This window comes from Piliocolobus tephrosceles, chromosome 13, assembly GCF_002776525.5.
Source record: "Piliocolobus tephrosceles isolate RC106 chromosome 13, ASM277652v3, whole genome shotgun sequence".
Taxonomy (NCBI): Eukaryota; Metazoa; Chordata; class Mammalia; order Primates; family Cercopithecidae; genus Piliocolobus; species Piliocolobus tephrosceles.
Window position 1 is genome coordinate 74892204 of NC_045446.1, and position 22087 is coordinate 74914290.

At 36.2% G+C, this 22087-nt stretch overlaps 1 protein-coding gene across 7 annotated transcripts in view; it reads right to left on the bottom strand.

Moving 5' to 3' along the window:
* The window catches only part of DLG2 (discs large MAGUK scaffold protein 2), a 2237713-nt gene that overhangs the window by 1300198 nt on the left and 915428 nt on the right, over positions 1–22087 (bottom strand). Inside the window, exon 1 of one of the 7 annotated variants that reach the window (XM_023209280.2) lies at positions 8102–8745. The exons of the other annotated variants lie outside the window; for them this stretch is intronic. Coding sequence (XP_023065048.1) covers positions 8102–8203 — 102 coding nt within the window. The 5' untranslated portion in view covers positions 8204–8745. Of the gene's footprint in view, positions 1–8101; positions 8746–22087 lie in introns of those variants that run through there. 7 annotated transcript variants of the gene reach the window in all.

Below are 22087 nucleotides of genomic sequence, written 5' to 3' on the forward strand. Positions count from 1 at the left end.
ATAGATAGATAGATAGATAGATAGATAGATAGATAGATAGATAGATAATCAGTCTATCTGACCTCCCCCACCCCCTCCCCCTCCACACACATATGAATTGGTTCCCATTATTATGGAGGTTATGTCCCAAGGTCGGCAGTCAGCAAGCTGGAGACCCCAGAGAGCCAACATGCAGTTCCAATTCTAGTCTAAAGGCCTGAGAACTGGGAAAGCTGATGATATAAGTTCCAGTACGAAAGCCAGCAGGCTCAAAACCCAAAAAGAGCCAATGTTTCACTTCAAATCCAAAGGTCAGTAAAGGTCAATGCATCAACTCAAAGCAGGCAGGCAGGAGAAGTTCCCTCTTACTCAGGCTTTTTGTTCTATTCAGGCCTTCAGTTGGTTGGATGAGGCTCACCCACATCATTAGGGAGGACAATCTTCTTTATTCAGCCTACCAATTTAATCTCATCCAGAAACAATCTCTCAGATATACCTAGAATAATATTTGACCAAACGTCTGGCCCAGTGAAGGTGACACATAAAGTTAACCACCACATCAAGGTAGCACATTAAGTAATGCCTAGTCTTTATTTCAGAAAACATGATGTCTGGGAAGTTTGATAACACGAGAGGTTAAGTTATCAAAGACAAATTTTAAAGAAAAGTGACAAATAAACAACAAAATAGGCACCATTTATTTTTTCACTTCTACATTCAGTAAACATTTATGAGCACCTGTATCACTCACTCATTCAATCAGCAAATATTTATTAACTGCCTTCTGTGCAATAGGCATAATTATATTTACTGGATCTTCCAGGCATGATACTAAATTAATATAATATGGCCCTTGCCCCTAAAATCCCTACAGTTTAGATGAGCAAATGGAGAAGAAAAACAGAATTTTCAACTGAATATTACAATTAGGATACAATTATAAAGTATTACATGCCCTAAGAGTCCAGGGGTAATGTAATTCAAAAGATCCTGGGAATTATTTCACCATATGTATTTTATTTAAAACTTTACCTAGACACCCATAATTGCATACAAGGCAAAAGACTTCTTCAAGTCTGAGGTCTTTCAGGATCCTGAATTCTGCAAATCAGTATTCCCTTTCTGTGAACATACTTTATTGGTGTCATAAAAGTTAACCCTCATTTTTTATATTCAGGGTTTTTCTCTCAAATTTTCTACTATTAAAAATAAAAACTGTAAAAGACCTAGAAGTGGTAAGTATATATTGTCAAAGGGGACAAAAGGTCCATGCAGCCTGCTTGTTTGGGACATCAGCACCTGTTTAACTCCTTAGCTCATTTTTCATTTTCTCTTTCTGGGTCAGGTATCATCTAGGATTTTTGTTTTTGGTGTGAATTATATAAACTTCCAGATTCTGCCTTTTGTAGCATTAGAAGACTTCAACAATGCATTGGTAGGTTAAAATACATCCAATTTACTGATAGGTGAATTTCAAAGTGTTTAACACTATTCAGTTGACTCTATCAGCAATCTCCATCTTCTCAGCAATATGTAAAGTGGTTTAATAACATAGAAAGAAATCCACGTATTTTATAGTTACCACATACCAGGTATTGTGCTAAATGTTTTGATATGTGATATATCACTTAATTTTTACAACAGTCCTGAAAGGAGGGTGTTGTTTTTCCAGCTTCTTGCAGATAAAACTTGTCAGTTTCTCTTTTCTCACCTTGATTTCCAAAACTTCTAGTTCAGAGTTAGAGGTCATGACGTAGAAAGAGTAACATTGAGTTAGAAACTAGGAGACCTAGTTGTAGCCATGACTGTGTAACTTGATGTATGACCTTGAGTAACTCACCTCCTGTCCATATGATTTAATAACCTCATGTGGAAAATGATAGTGTGAATACTATGAAAAATGATGTTTGGATCAAACTCCTCTCAAAAGAAATTCTTGTACAATAAAACTGACTCCTCTGATCAATGTGCCTTACATTCAAATTCAGGTGTGCGTAAATGACATTTTTGCAAATTGACTCATAGCTTAAAGGCACTTAAGCATAGAATCATGCTATTTGAAAGAGTACCAAAATTACATTGGAAATGAGTGTAGACTCCAAATCTAACCTGCTTAGGTTCAAATTTTGGCTCTGCTATTTAAGAGCTATATGTCTTCGGGCAAATTACTTAAACCACCTGTGCCCCAATTTCCCTATCTGTAACACTGGAATAACTACTATACCCATCTCAAAGGGGCACTGTAAAGATTAAGTGAGTTGACATTTCTGAAAACAGTATCTGACAACTGGTAGCAGGTCAGTGTGGGTATGTGTTGAGAGAGAAACTGAAGTCTTGGCAATGTAAATAGCTGACTCCTTAATGTGCCAATTTTAAACATTTGGATTTTTTGCATATTAGGTAATTTTAAGGTGATACAAAGCAATATAGTCATGAGACTCCTATTAACTCAAAGTCTAACAGAGTTTTAACCCTATTCAGGAGAAAAACTAGACTACCTCTTATTTACAAATCCATAAAGTAAAGATGAAGAATGTGATGACATACAAAGTAGCCTGTGGCAGTACAAATTTATATAACCATGATTAAAATAAACTTAGAAATACCCATCATCAAGCATCTTAAATTATTTTTAAAAATCTGACATAGTAATTTTACTTATTCTGTCCTATCCAAAGGAAATAATTTTAAATCCAAAAAAGACTTATTCCCCAAGATGTTTATTTTATTTTTAATAGTAGAAAATTTAAGGGGAAAAAAGCCAAAATATCAAAAGGATAGTTAACTGTTACTCAGCAATTAAAATACATTCACAAAGCCTAATATAAATTTAAATTATTCAAATGCAAACTCAACATGATTACAACTGCATTTTTAAAATAACTCACGTATAAACCAAGGAAACCAAAATAGTACTGGAAAACTAGGAAAACAGACACTGCAATATTAAGTTTTTATATCTAGTCCTCTGAAACAAAAAGTATTTTCTAAAGTTTGTTTTCTGAATTTCTGTTTTTTCTAATGTATTTCAATGAACATATATTACTATAAAATAAAAAAATACATATACCAAAATTGTCAACCTTTGGCAATATTCAAAATATGTAAAGGAAAACCACCCTGCTAGTGACAAAAAAAATACATAATTATATATAAATTGATGGCTCCTCTGCTACCACTAATGCTTTATAACAAAATTGGCCACATTTAAATAAACAAATGGGCAAACAGAACTACTTCTCTGCCACAGAGACTGTCTAGGCCGGAAAAAGGGGTCTGGGAGAGGTGGAGAAAGCCAGAAGGTTCCAGGGAACTGTCCACCAAGGAGGTTCTGACAGGCCCTCTGATCTTGGGGGTGTATTAGAGCACCCTCTGGAGGCTAGGAGCCCACAACCCATTTCCCCTTTCTATCTTTCTCTCTCTCTTCACCCTCCCCCCCATCTTTCCCTTCCCATCATTCTGTTCTATTTTCCTTCCTTCCCTGCTCCTTTTTCTGTGTGCCTGGTAACTATGGAGATTGGAAGAAATAACCCTTGTAAAACACCTAAGATAGTGTATATATGTTTAATAAAACCAAATTATTTTACCCTTTCCTTTTGCTTTTTCAGTCCTTGAACTCATCCCTTTCTTCCTTTGATTCTCTCCTTTTTTTGTTTTTCCATTTTATTCCATTTTAACCTTCCCGTTACTCTCCCTGTGCTCTCTTTTGTGAGAGTCACCCTGTAGAAGAAAGGCAGGCTGCTTTCTGGAAGATGACTCCTTTTCTTTGAAGGTTAAGGAAGTCACAAAATGTCCAAATATTCACCAGAAAAAAAATTTCAGGACTCTGTAACATTTTCAAAAACTTTCCCCTATCTTAATATATAACAACAATATTGAATATACCTGATGTGTCCTAGGGGCTTCAAAGTGATTCAGTTGAGCTGTTATATTAACAAATGGCTATTATGAGAAAGAAAAAGGTGCTCAAGTTTTAGCCACATTTCTTTTAAAACTGTAAATATTTAAAATATACAACATTATGTTTTGATATAGTGAAATGGTTACTACAGTCAAACTAATTAACGTACTCACTATCTCTGTTACATTCTCTGTGGGTATATATGTGTGTGTGTATGTAAGAGTACCCAAAATCTACTCCCTTGTGTCTTAGAAATACTGGGGCATAAAAAAGGGGAATAAAAGAAGGGAGACACACACATGGACTGTGGACCTTTGCAATGCAGCTATAGACAAGAAACAGGAAAGAGAAATACTATTTAGTCTGGCCCTTGAAATTAAATCCAATACTTTGATCTTTGTGGATGGAGAAAACAGTTAAGTGAAGGTAAAGTTGATGCCTATTTTCTGATGACATAGAAACGACTATGAGAAAAAAATAACCTTTTAGGAGTCCTCCTTCCCCATGGCAAGTTCATTCCCATAAATTACCTTGTGAATGTGTTAATGGCATATGGACAGGGGCAAAAATAAATAAATAAATAAGTAAAATAAAAAAATAAACTAATAAAAAAGTTGGTGGGGAAACTGATATAATAGAAAATCTTTTTATGGAACAAGGTTATTTTGGTTTCTCTCATGAGAACTTAAGGTTGGGTGGGACAGTGGGTGATCTGTATTTTAATAAAGGAAGTGGAATTACTTCCTCAATGGGCTCGGAATTAATTTGTGGAAGAAATGGTGTTGGACTTACGTTTGTATCTCTAATGCCCATCATAATGCCTAGCACAGAAAGACACTCCATGTTTACAGTCATAAGTCATATAGTCAGTTAACTAAATTGAATAGCTGTCAGGATGCAACAAGAGGGATCCTGGAGATGGCTAAGTCACAAAAGAAGATAACTTTTGAGTGTGTAGCTTGAAAGCTCAAATTACTCAGCATTCTTCAAGCCATTCTGAGATAATTAGAGCAAACAGTTTTAGTGTTTTTGAAACTGACACTCTGGCCTACACATGAAAATGGTTTTAGACTTTGCCATATACATATCTTTCAGGAAAGGAAATAAATATCCATCCTAATAATCTTATTTTCACACTTATTAGGTAATCTTGAAATGACTGTAGGTTTTTGAAGTATCCTTACTGAAATCTGTGTCTTCATGATTTTTTCAAAAATTATTTAAATTACATTTTAATCACTAAAAGATTCAGTGAAAATCCTTTATAAGTTTTTTCTTAAATCAATATTGTAAGAAATGTAATCATCTGCCATATCACTTAAATTCGAGACCAAAGGGAACAAGAGCAGTTTATTGCTATGCCTCCAGTGTGTAGCATTTCTTGTGTGGTTAATAAATATTTACTGATCAAATGGAATAATAGTATAATTTGTTCATTAATTTTCACAAATGTACTTCATTTTCTGAATGTCATATCAATATATAAATGGTTCCTATATTTCATATAAACAGCATAGAGCAAAGAAAAATAACTTTGGCAAAAGTAATGATTGATTTCTTATAAAGATGAAGAATTTATGAAGAGAACTATGTTAATAACAGTGGAAGCAGTTCCTCCTATAAGTAATAAGCCCACCTCAGTGGAGCTATGAAAATAATTAGGGCCATATAAAAGCAACAATCATTTGATGAATTTATACATAGTAAGTACTGCAGGCATCTCATTTAAATGTTATTTCTCACAATGACATAGTAATATATACTGCAGTAGTTATTACTATGGCCACTTTACATATGAAGAAACTGAGACTTACATAAATCATATCAATAGTAAGTACAAAATTTAGCTTTGAAGCTTAAGCCTGATGTGAGGTAAATTTTCCATATTATATTCTGTTTTCATCTGTCAGATAATGTTGAAGAACTTCACTAGGAGGAAGGCTACAGTAGGAAGTCCTAATACTCTTTCCATATTTAAGATTATAAGGTAGAATCCTTATGTCAATTCATCTATAATTATCCTTCTCTTAAGTATGGTTATAATATAATAATTGATCCTGTTATAAAGGGATTTGAGAATTATCTTATTCAAATACTTTGTAAAATAAGATGGGTTAGAGTCTCTAAAAGTCTTTTATTTTCACATAGCATTAATTTATTTTTCAAAAAATGATGTTTGCCAACACACATGACATAGGTGTTTCGCTCTATTGACATGAATCTCTCTCATAAAGTGAATTTGCTAAGCCCAAACACCAAAAGTAAGAGAACTTAAAGAAAGTTAACTAATGTATTTCCTTAGCCTTTAAAAAAAAAAAGTGTGTGCTTGTAATTATTTTAATTCCCTCAAATATGGTCTGAAAATCAGGGGAAAATATAACAGCATAAAAGAAACTTGTCTGTAAATGAACTTGAAGGGTTGAATGCATATTCAACAACATTCTTTACACCAATGGCATATCTTATTTGATTATTAGCTTGTGTTTAATTTCCCTTGACAAATAATTCACCTTTGTTAATAATCATTTAGCACTGCAAAGTAATTCTTATAAGTTCATGGGAATGGATTTTAAACAGTAACCATTGCAAAGATGCTACTGTAAATGCAATTAGGAGGGTGAATAAAAGCATGAGGTAGGGGTGGCAGGTTATATGGGAGAGAAACTAACTCCTTAGTTACTGGTGCTGTTCTTTCACATACGCCCTTCTGACAGTGATGAACACACAAACCTTCAACAATTCTAAGACGTCTTTGGGGTTTCAAAAGGAACAACCAGCTGCTCTTTAGTACAGGCATTATATTTCTTTTAACTCACCCTAAAGTGTAACCTATCACATTGAGTAGAAAAACATAAATCTCTTGCAATAATATTATAATTCAATGACTTCATGAAAGACCTAATCAGAGATTGTTAGAGCTGGCAGGTGCCTCAGAAATAATCTCATCCACAGCCCTCATTTTACAGAAGAAGATCTGAGGCCCAGAGAAGAGAGATTCTCTAGGCATAGCCAATAGAAGACTTAAAATCCGGACTCCCAATTTTTCCGTTAAGCTTACACCTCCTATGAGCACTACCCATGAAGTTCAGAGTGTGTGTTTCATTAACTTTACTGCCTAAGGTGCTTACCAGCTGTCTAATCCAATCTTTGTTGTTATCTTTCAGAAAAATAGGTATAATGTGATATATATTCACTTAGAGAAGTCAAACTTTATTTCAGATGAAGCAGGCTCTCTCTCTCTCTCTCTTGCTCTTTCTCTCTCACTCTCTCTCTCCTTAGTCACCATAGTAGCCACATGAAGTGTTTTATATAAATAAGCTGGACGAATCCACCGGCTTTTCACAACAGAAAGAAGTGAAGACTTGTATCTTACAGTAACAGGACGTACACTCAGGCCATTAACCGCCTTAAACCGTTCAAACACCAAGTTCTATGCATCTTTTTCAGGGAGTGCATCATCAGGTCCAACAAGGAAGCCCCGTGAATATATTTCAGACAAGGAGCAATGAATGATAACCTGTTTTGAAAACCTTCAAACCTCATTTCTTTGGGAACACCAATCACTTTTACAAAAATCTGGGGTGGGACAGTTATTCACTACAAACTTCACTGAGTAACTGCGCCACCTCTTGATAAAATTTATTTGTTGATTTCAAGTGGATTGTATAAAAGGCAAAAGCACGCAACTGGGGGCAATCTGAGCCTAGCTCCAGATTTTCTGTCTAAAATAAAAATAAGCTCTTTATCTTAAAATATGTCACATTGCAAATTGATGTGTTCAATTTCATCTGGAGTTCATCCACCACCCCACTTACTCCTGCTAGTTGGCCCAGTGGGTTGGGGCTCTAGGTGGTAGTAACCTGAGATGAGTTCAGAAGCTCCCAAATCAGCAGTCGGGAGCCCACTCACTAGCAAAATGGACAAGGAGATCCCAAGCAGAAAGCCACCCAAGATGCCCATTTCCGAGCCGCATCTGCTCTTACAGCCTCTGTATGTTAGAGATCAGGGTCCCATCACCACTGAGTTATCGGCCCAACATCGGACGCTAGAAAATCAGTGCGATCTCTTGGCCCCCAAACCCAGCTGGCTCCCAGAGAGAGCAGAGCAGTCGCAGCTTCTGTCACTCTCCCAACAGGCAGAGACATAAACAAGCAACAAAAGGAATTGTTCTCTCCCCCGAGGGAGGCAACATGCATTAAAAAGACATGAACCTCGTCCTACCTTGCATCCAAACATCAACGATAAAGTGTTGTTGGTGCAAGCAACTTTGCAGTGGCAAATCATTGGTGTAAAACAGTCAGGGTCCTTAACAACAGGGGACATTCCTTCCGGGCTGCGGCAGTGGCAGCTCGCTGGGGGACCCAAACGCTGTGCTCTCCAGGCACATGGAGCGACAGCCTAGACCGAGCTGCCGCTTTGATCACTGCCCCCTGCACCCGCCGTGGCCATCCCGGAGCCCCGGTGGAAGCAACGCCGCGGGCAAGTACCGAGCCTCTCGGGGTCTCCCTTCCCTGGGGAACGAGGCGTGTGGGGGGAGGGACAGAACCAAGAAAGAATTTTTCCCCCTACGGTGAATTTGGGGGAGGTAAAATAAAAATAAAATAAAAATAAAAATAAACCATAAAAATAAAAGGAAGCGAGGCACTTAGAGGAGGGTTCAAAGGAGGTGGGGCAGTATTAGCATGTAAAAGGATGTGCCCGCCTACTCTCCCCAGTCACACAAGATTGTCATGCGAGCTGAAGGGGGCTGAAATTATTTCCTCTGAAGAAGAAGAAGAAAAAACATACTGCAGCTCCCGATTTGGTAAAAAGCCAGTGGCTTGCTGCAATCCAGAGTCACTGTGGGGAGCGCTGGCCGGGCAAGTGGGGTGGGAGGGAGGGGCTGAGAAAGGGAGGAAGCGCGGTGCTTGCCAGCCTGGCCCTGCCTTTGGGTGCTCTTGGTGCCGCCGAGGAGTCCCCAGCGTGGGAGCACGGGACCTCCCGCGCTGACGTGACCCCGAGACTGCATTTGGCCCCCACCGCTAGAGCCACCCGAGCGTAGAAGACCTCCGAGGCCGACTTCCCGGGAAGGGAAGGGGAGGCCCGCGCGGAGCCCTAAAGGGAGCATCCTCCTAGCCCTTTGACAACAGCGTGCCTTGCTGGGGGCGGTCGGAGGGCCAGCAAAGAAATCCGGGGTAGAAAACAGGCTCAAAATGATTTCGCTAGTGCCCTAAGCCATTGACTTCTGGGTCAGCGAGCCCACTCACTCCCTGGGTAGGGAAGCGGCCTCAGAACCAAGGCTTTACTGGACATAACATTTATCAAACAAAAAAGAAGCGTCTGCCCCTTCCCCACCTTGATGTCTCTGAGGCTCCAGGAAACCCCAGAAGTAGTACTTATGTTGTTCCAGAAGTATGAATGATAAGACTGATGGATGCTTTATTGTTTGTTTGTTTTTTGTTTTTAACTGAGGCTGTCAAAATTGCAAAAAGACCAAAAAAAAAAAAAAATTCAGCATGTGGCTGGCTGGCACAGCTGCAAAATTGCTTATGGAAGACAAAAACAAATGTGATAAGAAGGGTGTGGGGGTAGGAAGTGGGTAAAACTAGCACTTTTTGGGTGCCACCTGGATGCCTGGCACTATGCCTCACAGATGGTTGGTAGAAAGAGAGCAAAACATCAGAGTTTGGAATCATATTCTGGCTCTGGTGCTAGATGTGGCTTTGTGTAAGTCATTTACATTATCCAAACCCCTGTTTGCTTACCTGTAACTAGCAGGTGTTAACCCCTAACCTCAAGGGTTGTCACGAAGACGAGACAGATATATTGACCAACACATTCCTGTGGTAAGCACCAGTACATGGTAGCTGCTCTTAACTTACATAGCTTATTTCATTTCTTAGCTTGAGAGGTAGATATTATTCAACATATTTTTTTCTAGGGGAAGAAACTGAGCCCCTTAGTGTTTTTTCACTTGCTCAAGTCACATAATCAATAAGTCCGAAGGTTAGGTTCAAAGAAAAGTAGAGGAGAGTTTAGAAAACAGCATCATGAGAGACATAGCGCACTTCTCCAGAAACATGTTCCAAAATATTCAGATTTATTTGGGAAGGATTAGGACTGTCACATTTACATGAATATGGTAATTCCAAGACTCTTCCCAATTTGGTGTTAAATTCAGAAATCCCACCTGAAATACAGGAACAACGTAGTCCAAAGTATCCATAGCAAACTGACCACATCCTCCTGATGTGGTTCCATCAGAATGCTAGACCACTTATATCATAAACTAATAAAAGCCTCAATATCATGGTATGCCTCCTCCTTAGAAAGTTTAAATGTATTGGTTAGAACAAAAGAACATACCAACTTGCAAACCGTTAAGTCAAAGACAGTACCTTATAAAGTGCTTTTGCCCCACCCATATCCAAAATACTCTCCTCTTCTCTCCCAAGTTGATGGAAAATAAACCTGATTATGTCATAATTATGATGCTTATTATAAATATGGATTATGAAGTCCAACCCTACATTTTCATCCTATAGGCCAGTAGAATGTCAATAAATCTACATTCTAATCAGGCCCCTTGTGAGAGGAATGCAATTCCTCCTTATGAAATAAGACTTACCTGAAGGAAATTCAATATGGAACAAAGTATGAGCAAAATTCAACATGGAAAGACCCTCAGAGTTGAGTTATACCTGGTTCTAACTGTAGAGGGCAGCCATGCCTAAAGTTCTGGGATTCTTACGCTAAGTGCAGAAGTCCTTGCCTAGTAAATATCTCCATTAGGAATCAGTACTGATTCAATCTAATGAATAGCTGGAGGCCACTGGGACTCAGGAGATCTAATCTGTAAGTTCTTAAACATACCAGGTCACATTTTAGGAGCAAAACTGTGGTCTGAGGCCTTCTGTGAAAATTTAAAGTCACATGTATAGATTAAGTATATCCCTTACTATTTTATTCCTTTATGTTAGCATAAAAAGTGTGATTGTGTGAGCACTTCCACCTACAGAGCATCTATAATTGTGGCTGGTTTTTCCAAGAGAATAGATTCTAAAAAAGCTGTACAATATTTCCCTTATTCATTAGCCTATAATTTGGATTTCAAACACCCCAAAAGTATTGTATGCTCTATATTGTGATGTTCCAATAATATCTAACACAGTCTTTCCCTAATGAATTACCCAAGCTAAAGCTGACCTCCTATTCTAGGGCAGCATTAAGGCTGCTATGTGCAAGTTATTCCCCATTTTACAGTTTGTGCTAGTTTAAATTGATAAAGTGAAATGACAAAATATAAAACAAAATGTATATTTCATTTCCTTGACTTTTTATGTTTAACTTTAATCAGTGAGAGTTCATTTCTCTGTATGTGCGTGTATATGTGTTTATCTGTTATCCATTTATATGTATTAAATAAAATGCTTTCCCTTAATTCTCCTCTCCAAATAACAACTCTGGGGTAAATTGAAGGGGAAGATGAGGGGAAAAGTGGTTTCCATGACAATGCATTCCATAGTTACAGCCAGTAACCACTGTTGTTAAAATAAATGAACCACTGTCACCTTAAGATATGAACACACTGCATTACTGGTTTGAAAAACACTAATTTGAGAGTATACTGCATGGGGGTGTACTGCAATATTTTTAGGAGATATTACTAGGAAATGCAAGGAGATGACGCATTCATTTTTATAGTCAAAATAAACTATTCTTAATTAGACATTTCAATGATTGATAAAATTTACAGTTCCTCCTAGTAATTATCACTTTTATAAAATGATGCATCACGACAATACACTATTAAGCATTTCTCCTAATGACAACTTTCCTCAAAATGGACTCATAATTACAAAATAACAGGATTATCAATAAATGTAACCAGGGTTTAATTTTAATCTTTTATTTATTATTGTTATACTTAATCAGAAACTGGGACACAGTAAGAGATATTAGCTAGTTATTCATCTTTTTTCTTTGCTGACTCTTTTCATAGCAATTTTTTAAAAAGAGGTTGTTCATGTTGCAAGGGAAAAGAATAGATTGGCTACTAGGAGCCATGGTGCTGTTTCCTACTCTCTGTGTGACTCTGAGCAAGCTACTCAGCCTCTCTAAGTTTCAATTTCCTTTTTTATTAAGATGAAATAGGTATACTAGATTATTTCTAAGTTTTCTTCCAACGTTGAAATTCTCTGAGTGATCTTCTAAATATGATTATATGAATGTAAAGAAAATTTGAGAAACCATTTTGTTCAGTTACCTATCTTCAGAAAATTCACTCTTCCATAACATTTACTATTTGATAGGCACTAATATCATGCTTGCTATGTACACTGTTCTGAATTCCACAGAGTGCTAGAGCCAATCCTACGCATGATGGCTGGTTATGCGCAAGTCTGTCTAATTTCACATTCAGTGACATCATGCTGGTAGCTTTGAATCAGTCATGAGAGAGTATTTACACCATTTAAATGAACAAACACTACAATTCAGGACTTTTTTCTGCAAAACACTTTTACCAGCACAGCACTGATCTAAGTACTTTAACTACATTAACATTTTTAACCATCACAATCACTCAATCTTACCCAAAAAAGGAAAGTGAATGACAGAGTGAGAATAATGCCCAAGGTAACAAAATTGTTATACTAATCAGCTAAATGAATCAACTAACAAAAATAGTTTTGATGACTTTCAATCACAAATGTTTATTTCTTCCTCATGTTAGATGTACTTCATAGCTTAGCTATCATTCTAGCCCATGTTGTCCATGGACAGAAGAGTAGCCTCTATAAGTAGCTTCTGTTGCGTGGAAGAGTAACCTCTATCTAATGTTCTCATGGCGGAAGGAGAAATGATCAATGACTGAATATGCAGCGAATCTTAAAACATCTGTTCAGACGTTAAAAACATCTTCCAGCTTACATTTTATTAGCTAAGGAATGTCATGTGGCCAACCTGATGACAAAGGTTGGGGAAAGATAATTCTTTCAGACCGAGGAAAGAGAGAATACTGATAACAGTAATATAAGACACTAAGGCTTATTCGAGTGATAGAATTGAGATTTGAAGCCAAGCCATCTGATTTGAGGATCTAAACTCTTAATAAATAGACTATCCTGGCTATCACTTATAGCTAACATCTTCTAATTTTTCATCTACTGTCTATAATAGTGTTTGTTATTTAGTAACTCTTAGAGGAAATTCTTCTTTATGACCCCTATAAAGAAAGCATAGTGTTTAGGTAACACATGAACTTTGGAGACAATCAAACATATAAGGTTTTGTCATTATTAGCAGTGAGATTTCAACCTTTAAATCCTTTTCCATCTCCTCTACCACTGTAAATTGAAGTCCACTTATTTCATTTAATCTTTAGTAGAGATGTTTTCATGTAAGTGGAACATTGCATTTTTATCATTAAGTTTCCCGAAACATGTAAGGCAGAGAGGAATATGAATGTCCTTCTGCCATCAGTGAGTTTACAAACCAGTTGACTAGGTTACTCCGAAATGAGAGTAGTGAAACTCTTCCTTACAGTAAGAAAGTATATAAATTAAGAACTAATAAATATACTCAAAGTCCATACGAATGCTTGACCAACCTAGTTAACTTATCTAAGCTACCATTTCTTGTTTCGTAAAATGGTGATAATACTATAGCATTGCTATAAGGCTTAAATGAGATAATGTGTTACAAAATGCCAGTCATCTTTATCTGGTTTGTATTAGGCACTCAGTAAATTATAAGGGCTTTGTGTCACTTTTCTATTTTGTTTTTTTTTTTTTTAATGAAAGTTAACAAAAAAGAATAAACCTACCCAATACGTACAATCTCTTTATACTGAACAATTCTAAGTCTGTAACCTTTCTTCACAAGTTTTACTGTCTCAGTGACTCTCCTTAGACCCTTTCTCAGTTCTTCCATATTCCTCTTACTGAAGAAAACACAACTGCAATGATATATTCTCAGGCCCCACATCAATGGACTCTAATATCAATCATGTTCCCTCATAATTGTCAACCCTTTGTGTTCACTGTAATTTATTATTATTATTATTATTATTATTATTATTATTATTATTATTATACTTTAAGTTCTGAGGTACATGTGCGGAATGTGCAGCTTTGTTACATAGGTATATACATGCCATGGTGGTTTGCCGCAACCATCAACCCGTCTCCTACATTAAGTATTTCTCCTAATGCTATTTCTCCCGCCAACAGGCCCTGGTGTGTGATGTTCCCCTCCCTATGTCCACGTGTTCTCACTGTTCAGCTCCCACTTACGAGTGAGAACATGTGGTGCTTGGTTTTCTGTTCTTGTGATAGTTTGCTAAGAATGGTGGTTTCCAGCTTCATCCACGTCGCTGCAAAGGACATGAACTCATCCCTTTTTTATGGCTGCATAGTATTCCATGGTGTATATGTGCCAAATTTTCTTTATCCAATCTATTACTGGACGTTTGGGTTGGTTCCAAGTCTTTGCTATTGTGAATAGTGCTACAATAAACAAACGTGTGTATGTATCTTTATAGCAGAATGATTTATAATCCTTTGGGTATATAGCCAGTAATGGGATTGCTGGGTCAAATGGTATTTCTGGTTCTAGATCCTTGAGGAATTGCCAGTCTTCCACAATGGCTGAACTAATTTACACTCCCACCAACAATGTAAAAGTGTCCCTGTTTCTCCACATCCTCTCCAGCATCTATTGTTTCCTGACTTTTAAATGATCTCCATTCTAGCTAGCATGAGATGGTGGTTTCGATTTGCATTTCTCCAATGACTAGTGATAATGAGCATTTTTCATATGTCTGTTGGCTGCATAAATGTCTTCTTTTCAGAAGTGTCTGTTCATATCCTTTGCCCAGTTTTTGATGTTTTTTTTTTTTTTTTTCTTGTAAATTTGTTTAAGTTATTTGTAGATTCTGGATATTAGCCTTTTGTCAGATGGATAGATTGCAAAAATTTTCTCCCATTCTGTAGGTTGCCTGTTCACTCTCATGATAGTTTACTTTGCTGAGCAGAAGCTCTTTAATTAGATCCCATTTGTCAATTTTCGCTTTTGTTGCCATTGCTTTTGGTGTTTTAGACATGAAGTCTTCGCCCATGCCTATTTCCTGAATGGTATTGCCTAGGTTTTCTTCTAGGATTTTTATTAAACTTACGTTTAAGTCTTTGATCCATCTTGAGTTGATTTTTGTGTAAGGTGTAAGGAAGGGGTCCAGTTTCAGTTTTCTGCATATGGCTCCCCAGTTTTCCCAATGCCATTTATTAAATAGGGAATCTTTTTCCCATGGCTTGTTTGTGTCAAGTTTGTCAACGATCTGATGGTTTTATATAGCGGTGTTATGTCTGAGGCCTCTGTTCTGTTCCATTGGTCTATATATCTGTTTTGCTTCCAGTACCATGCTGTTTTGGTTACTGTAGCCTTGTAGTATAGCTTGAAGTCAGATAGTGTGATGCCTCCAGCTTTGTTCTTCTTGTCCATGATTTTCTTGGTTTTGCAGGCTTTTTGGTTCCATATGAAGTTTAAAGTAGATTTTTTTCCAATTATGTGAAGAAAGTCAGTGGTAGGCTGATGGAGATAGTATTGAATCTATAAATTACTTTGGGCAGTATGGCCATCTTCCCAGTATTGATTCTACCCATGAGAATGGCATGTTTTTACATTTGTTTGTGTCCTCTCTTATTTCCTTGAGCAGTGGTTTGTAGTTCTCCTTGAAGAGGTTCTTCACATCCCTTATAAGTTGTATTCCTAGGTATTTTATTCTCTTTGTAGCAATTGTGAATGGGAGTTCACTCATGATTTGGCTCTCTGTTTGTCTGTTATTGGTATATAGAAAAGGTTGCGATTTTTGCACATTGATTTTGTATCCTGAGACTTTGCTGAGGTTTCTTATCAGCTTAAGGAGATTTTGGACTGAGATGATGGTGTTTCCTAAATATACAATCATGTAATCTGTAGAGATAATTTGACTTCCTCTCTTCCTATCTGAATACCCTTTATTTCTTTATCTTGCCTGATTGCCCTGGCCAGAACTTCCAATACTATATTGAAAAGGAGTGGTGACAGAGGGCATCCTTGTCTTATGCCAGTTTTCAAAGGTAATGCTTCCAGTTTTTGCCCATTTAGTATGATATTGGCTGTGGGTTTGTCATAAATAGCTCTTATTATTTTGAGATATGTTCCATTGATACCTAGTTTATTGAGAGTTTTTAGCATGAAGGGGTGTTGAACTTGTCAAAGGCCTTTTCTGCATCTGTTGAGAGAATTGTGTGTTTTTTGTCTTTGATTCTGTTTATGTGATGGATTATGTTTATTTATTGGCATACGTTGAACCAGCCTTACATCCCAAGGATGAAGCCAACTTGATTGTGGTGGATAAGCTTCCTGATGTGCTGCTGGATTTGGTTTGCCAGTATTTTATTGAGGATCTTCACATCGATATTCATCAGGGATATTGACCTGATATTTTCTTTTTTTGTCATGTCTCTGCCAGATTTTGTTATCAGGGTGATGCTGGCCTCATGAAATGAGTTAGAAAGGATTTCCTCTTTTTCTATTGTTTGGAATAGTTTCAGAAGGAATGGCACCAGCTCCTCTTTGTACCTCTGGTAGAGTTTGGCTGTGAATCCATCTGGTCTTGGACTTTTTGTTGTTGTTAGGCTATTAATTACTGCCTCAATTTCAGAACTTGTTATTAGTTTATTCAGGGATTCAACTTCTTCCTGGTTTAGACATAGGAGGGTGCGTGTGTCCAGGAATTTATCCATTTCTTCTAGATTTTCTAGTTTATTTGCATAGAGGTGTTTATAGTATTCTCTGATGGTAGTTTGTATTTCTGTGGGATCAGTGATGATAGCCCCTATATCATTTTTTATTGCATCTATTTGATTCCTCTCTCTTTTCTTCTTTATTAGTCTGGTTAGCAGTCTATTTTATCGATCTTTTCGAGAAACCAGCTCCTGAATTCATTGATTTTTTGAAGGGTTTTTCGTGTCTCTATCTCCTTCAGTTCTGCTCTGATCTTAGTTATTTCTTGTCTTCTGCTAGATTTTGAATTTGTTTGCTGTTGTTTCTTTGCTTCTTTTCATTTTGATGTTAGGGTGTCAATTGTAGATCTTTCCTTCTTTCTCTTGTGAGCATTTAGTGCTATAAGTTTCCCTCTACACACTGCTTTAAATGTGTCCCAGAGATTCTGGTACATTGTATCTTTGTTCTCATTGGTTTCAAAGAACATCTTTATTTCTGCCTTCGTTATTTACCCAGTAGTCATTCAGGAGCAGGTTGTTCAGTTTCCATGTAGTTGTGTGGTTTTGAGTGAGTTTTTAGATCCTGTGTTCTAATTTGGTTGCACTGTGGTCTGAGACACTGCTTGTTATGATTTCCATTCTTTTGCATTTGCTGAGGAGTGTTTTACTTCCAATTATGTGGTTAATTTTAGAATAAGTGTGATGAGGTGCTGAGTAGAATGTATATTCTGTTGAATAGGGGTAGAGAGTTCTGTTCACTGTAATTTCTAAGTCCTCTATGTTCACTCAATTACCCCCAAGTATAGACTCTTTTACTTAACATGTTTGTATGACCTTCATTTGAAATAGTTTTCTTATGTAGTTGATTAGTCAATAAATGGATGAATAAAGAACCAATACATAAGTGATCTCAGCCAGACTTTCTACTGCTTCCACCTAGGCTCTAGGTGAAATACTGTGAAGGTCTTTGAGTCCTGACCCAGCTCCCCTCCCTGCCACCTCCAAGGTGGGAGGAGTACACTCTTTATTGAAGAAATGCCAGCCTATTCGTTCTGAATCAATTTGAAATTTTGTTTTAGCAGCAAGTGTTTTTTGAAATAATTATTGTCCCTCACAATTTTGCCTTTGAGACTTCTCATGACAGTCACTTTCAACCTTGTTGCCATTTTGAAAAAGCCACTCCAAAACACTACCCGCTACACCACCTGTGAGAATACTGTTAATGGCAAAATTCAAATAAAAGAAGAACTCTTCCTAGGCCTTATTGTTCACCAAATTTGATGTCAATGTTGAAATAATAAAAGTTGGGTCTATGTTCCAGTCCTAGTTTGGACACCTGCTATGCAATGCTGAGTTGTTACTTAACCTGAAAGTTCATTGTCGCAAGTACGAAAAAAGGGGAGGAGGTTGTTAAATAATAATACCTCTATCACAAGGTTCCTATAAGAATTAACTAAAATGCCACATGTAAAAGTACCTATCAGAGTGCCTGGCAAATATTATTAATAAATGCTTAATAATATTCATTTGTCCACTCACTGATTCTTTTATTCATTCATTCATTACACACCAAAGCTAGCCAAGAAACTTCTTTAAAACAAATGTCAACCAACCACAGCAAAATTTCTGTGAAATCACTAATTCTATTTTTATATTGTACTTGCCCATCTGTGAAACAAAGGCAAATTGATCATTGTCAAAAAAATAAACTTAATCAGAGTTCAACTTTGAAAGCAGTAATTCATGAGAGGACTGACAAGAACATGGCTCATTTTAAATGGCTTTATATTGCCACTGTGTGCTTCTCTACTACAAATAGATTTTCCTTATCAGCTCCCTTTCATCTGAACAATAGATGGCTCTTCTAGCTGCATGAACTAAATGAGGTGTCTTACATACCCCCAAGAACACCACTCTATTATGTCACAAGAAGTGGCCCTCAGCTAATCATACAGTAAGTTGAATGATTACTCAATGAATCATTTCCTCCCCTAAAACTGTGAAGACATCAGATTTCTGGTACAATCTCCAGCTATATATCACAGATTTAAGATAATGATATAATTACACTTTTTCTCTTAATGAGCTACAAGCATAATGGTTAAAGTCCTTGATGGTACCAAATTTTAAGTATAGCCTACCTAGATTCTTATGTCCAGTTTGCTTAAAATAAGATTATTATAAGAAAACTACATTTTGGTACAGTGTGTGAGTTAGTTGTACTACAAGAATGCTGGTGCTTTCTTCCTTTAATACAAGGACTGTCAATCTCAAATGTAATGCATTGGAAGATGTGCATAGTATTTGCTTTAGTTAGCATCTGATCATGGAAAAATTTTGCTTGATTGATGATGTTACCACATTAACTTTATCTCCCCCTTTTGGTTACCAATTGCATACTTTGAAGTATCTACTATGTACTAGACACTAGGCCAAGTTCGGGATACAGTGGTTAAGTACAGACCAATGCAGTGCTGGTCTCATGGAGATTACAAACCAATGGAGAAAGCAGATTGGTTTAAGTGCTTTGAGGAGAGCTACGTGGCTGTATAAGAGCATATATAGGGAAATCTCATCTAAAAATGGAGATAGAGAAGGTGTAATTAGGAGAATGATAACTGAGTTGAGATAAGAAAAATAAGTGGGAATTAACTAGACAAAAAGAAAGGGGAAAAGCATCTCAAAGAAAGGGAATAGGATATACAAAGAATATGTGGTACCAGCACACAAGGAATATAGGAAGGACTGAGATAAAGAGAATACAGAAAATAAGGGAAACATCAAGTGAACAGAGGCTGAAGAAGAAAGTAGAGGTGAGACTATTCAGATTATATTTAAAATGTTTGCTCTTATTCTGAAAGCCTTAGGAAACTACACAAGAAATATTTTAAAGCAACTTCATTGCTGTAGAACTGACGTACAATAAACTGGAAATATTTAAAGTATACATCTGGTAATTTTCAACATATGTACACATCTGTGAAACCATCAACATAATCAAGATAATGAACAGATCTATCACCTTTAAACGTTTCCACATGCCCCTTTGTAACCTCTACCCCTCCCACTATTTCCTAATCCCCCATCCCAAAGCAATCACTCATCTGCTGTCTGTCACTAAATATTTATTTGCATTTTCAAGAGCTTTATATAAATGATATCATACAATATGTGTTTGGAGTCTGAATTTCTTCCACTCAGCAGATCTATTCTAAGGCTTATCTAGGTAGTTCCATGTGCCAATAATTTACTTCTTTTCTTATTACCAAGCAATATTACATTGTAAAGATACATTATATAATTTGTTTATATTTGTTGACGAACATTTGAGTCACTTTCCATTTGAAGTTATATAGCTGCTATGAATATCTGTGCATAAGTCTCTGTATGGACTTACATATTTCCTCTTCTTTTGGAGTGGATTTGCTTGATAACATGATGAATATGTGTTTATATTTTAAGAAACTGTTAAAATTGTTTTTCAAAGTTCTTGTCTCACTTTACATTCCCAAGGTCAGTGTATGAGAATTCTAGATCCTTGACATCTTCGCCATCACCTGGTATTGTCAGTCATTTTAATTGTAGCTTCTAATAGATGTATAACAGTACCTCATTATAGTTTTAATTTGCCTTTCTTTAATGACTCATTGTGTTGAACATCTTTTCATGTGTTTTTTTCCCCCACTATCTTTGCTAAAGTATCAATTCAAATCTCTTACTTACCTTTAAAATTGAGTTGTTTGTTTCTTATTAAGTTTTGAGAGTTTTTCTATAGTCTAGATTCAAACCTATATTAGCTATACGTTGCATATAGTATTTCCCAGTCTGTGGTTTGTCTTTTCATTCTTATCAGTGTCTTCTGAATCCCAGAAGTTTTAGTATTGATGAATGCAATTTATTAGTTTTTTCCTTTATGGGTCATACTTTTATTTCATATCTAAGAAATCTGTGTTTAACACAAGGTCACAAAGATGTTCTTCTCTTATTTCTTCTAGAGGTTTTGTAATTTTACATTTTGACCTATGATCAATTTTGAGTTAATTTTTGTATATGATATGAGGTATGGATCCAAGTTCATTTTTTTGCACATGTATATTTAATTGTTTCTGTATTATTTGTTGAAACGGCTATCCTTTTTACATTTAATCATATGTCTTTGTCCTTATATGTATGGTTTAATTTTGGACTCTCCATTCTATCAATCTGTTTCTCCATCTTTCCACCAATACTATGTTTTGGTTTCTGAAGCTTTATAATAATTCTTGCATCAAGATATTTTTGACCTCCAACTTTGTTCTCTTTTTTTCAGAGCTATTTTGACTCTCCTAGGTACTTTAAATTTTCACACAATTTTTAGAATTAACTTGTTAATTCTACACCTACAAAATTTTCAACTGGAATTTTGACTGTGTTGAATTGTGTTGAATATTTAGATAAGGTTAGAGAGAATTAGCATCTGAATGATACTGATTCGTCCAACCCATTAGCAAAGTATCTGTTTACTTCTTTAAATTTACTCAGCGATATTCTATAATTTCCAATGTACTGATTTTTTCACATATGTCATCAGATTTATTCCTAAGTATTTCATATTTTATGCTATTCTAAACGGAATTCCCTTATTGGTTTTAATTTGTAACTGTTGTTAGTGCATAGAAATACAAATGGTTAATTTGTATATTGTCCTTTTACTCTGCAACTTTGCTAAACTCACCTGTTAGTCTGGTAGCTTTTTAAATAGATTCTATCAAATCATGACATGCCATCTATAAACAAAAATGAGTTTTACATCTTCCTTTGCTTCTTTTTCTTTACTGATTGTACTGGTTAAAACATCCAGAACAATGTTGCACGAAAGTAGAGAAAGTGAATATCCCTGTTCCTGATCTTAAGGGGAAAATATTCAGCCTTTCACCACTAAATATGATGTTACCTACAGGTTTTTCACATACGTTCCTTATCAGGTTGAATAAATTCCCTTCTATTTATATTTTGCTAAGAGTTTTTTTGTTTTGTTTTGTTTTTAATCAGGAATAGATATTAGACTTTGTTTTTCTTCACATGGTTTTTCTATGCCTGAGATTTTTTTAGGTGATTAATATGGCGATTTTTGAATGTTAAACAATCCTGTATTCTTCAAATAAAGCTCCTTTGGTCATGATATATTATAATTTTAGTATACTATTAGATTCGATTTGCTAAAATTTTGGTTAGAACTTTTTCCATCTATGTTCATGAGGGGTATTAGTCTGTAACATTTTTTATTGAAATATATTTGCCTATTTTTATACCAAGGCAATACAGGCCTCATGGAATGAGTTGGAAAGTATTGCCTACTCTTTGCTATTTTAGGAATGATTTGCATGGAATTGGTGCTATTTCTTCGTTAATGTTTGGTAGAATTTACCAAAATCAAACTATCTGAGCTGAGAAAGAGAGAGAGAGAGAGAGAGAGAGAGAGAGA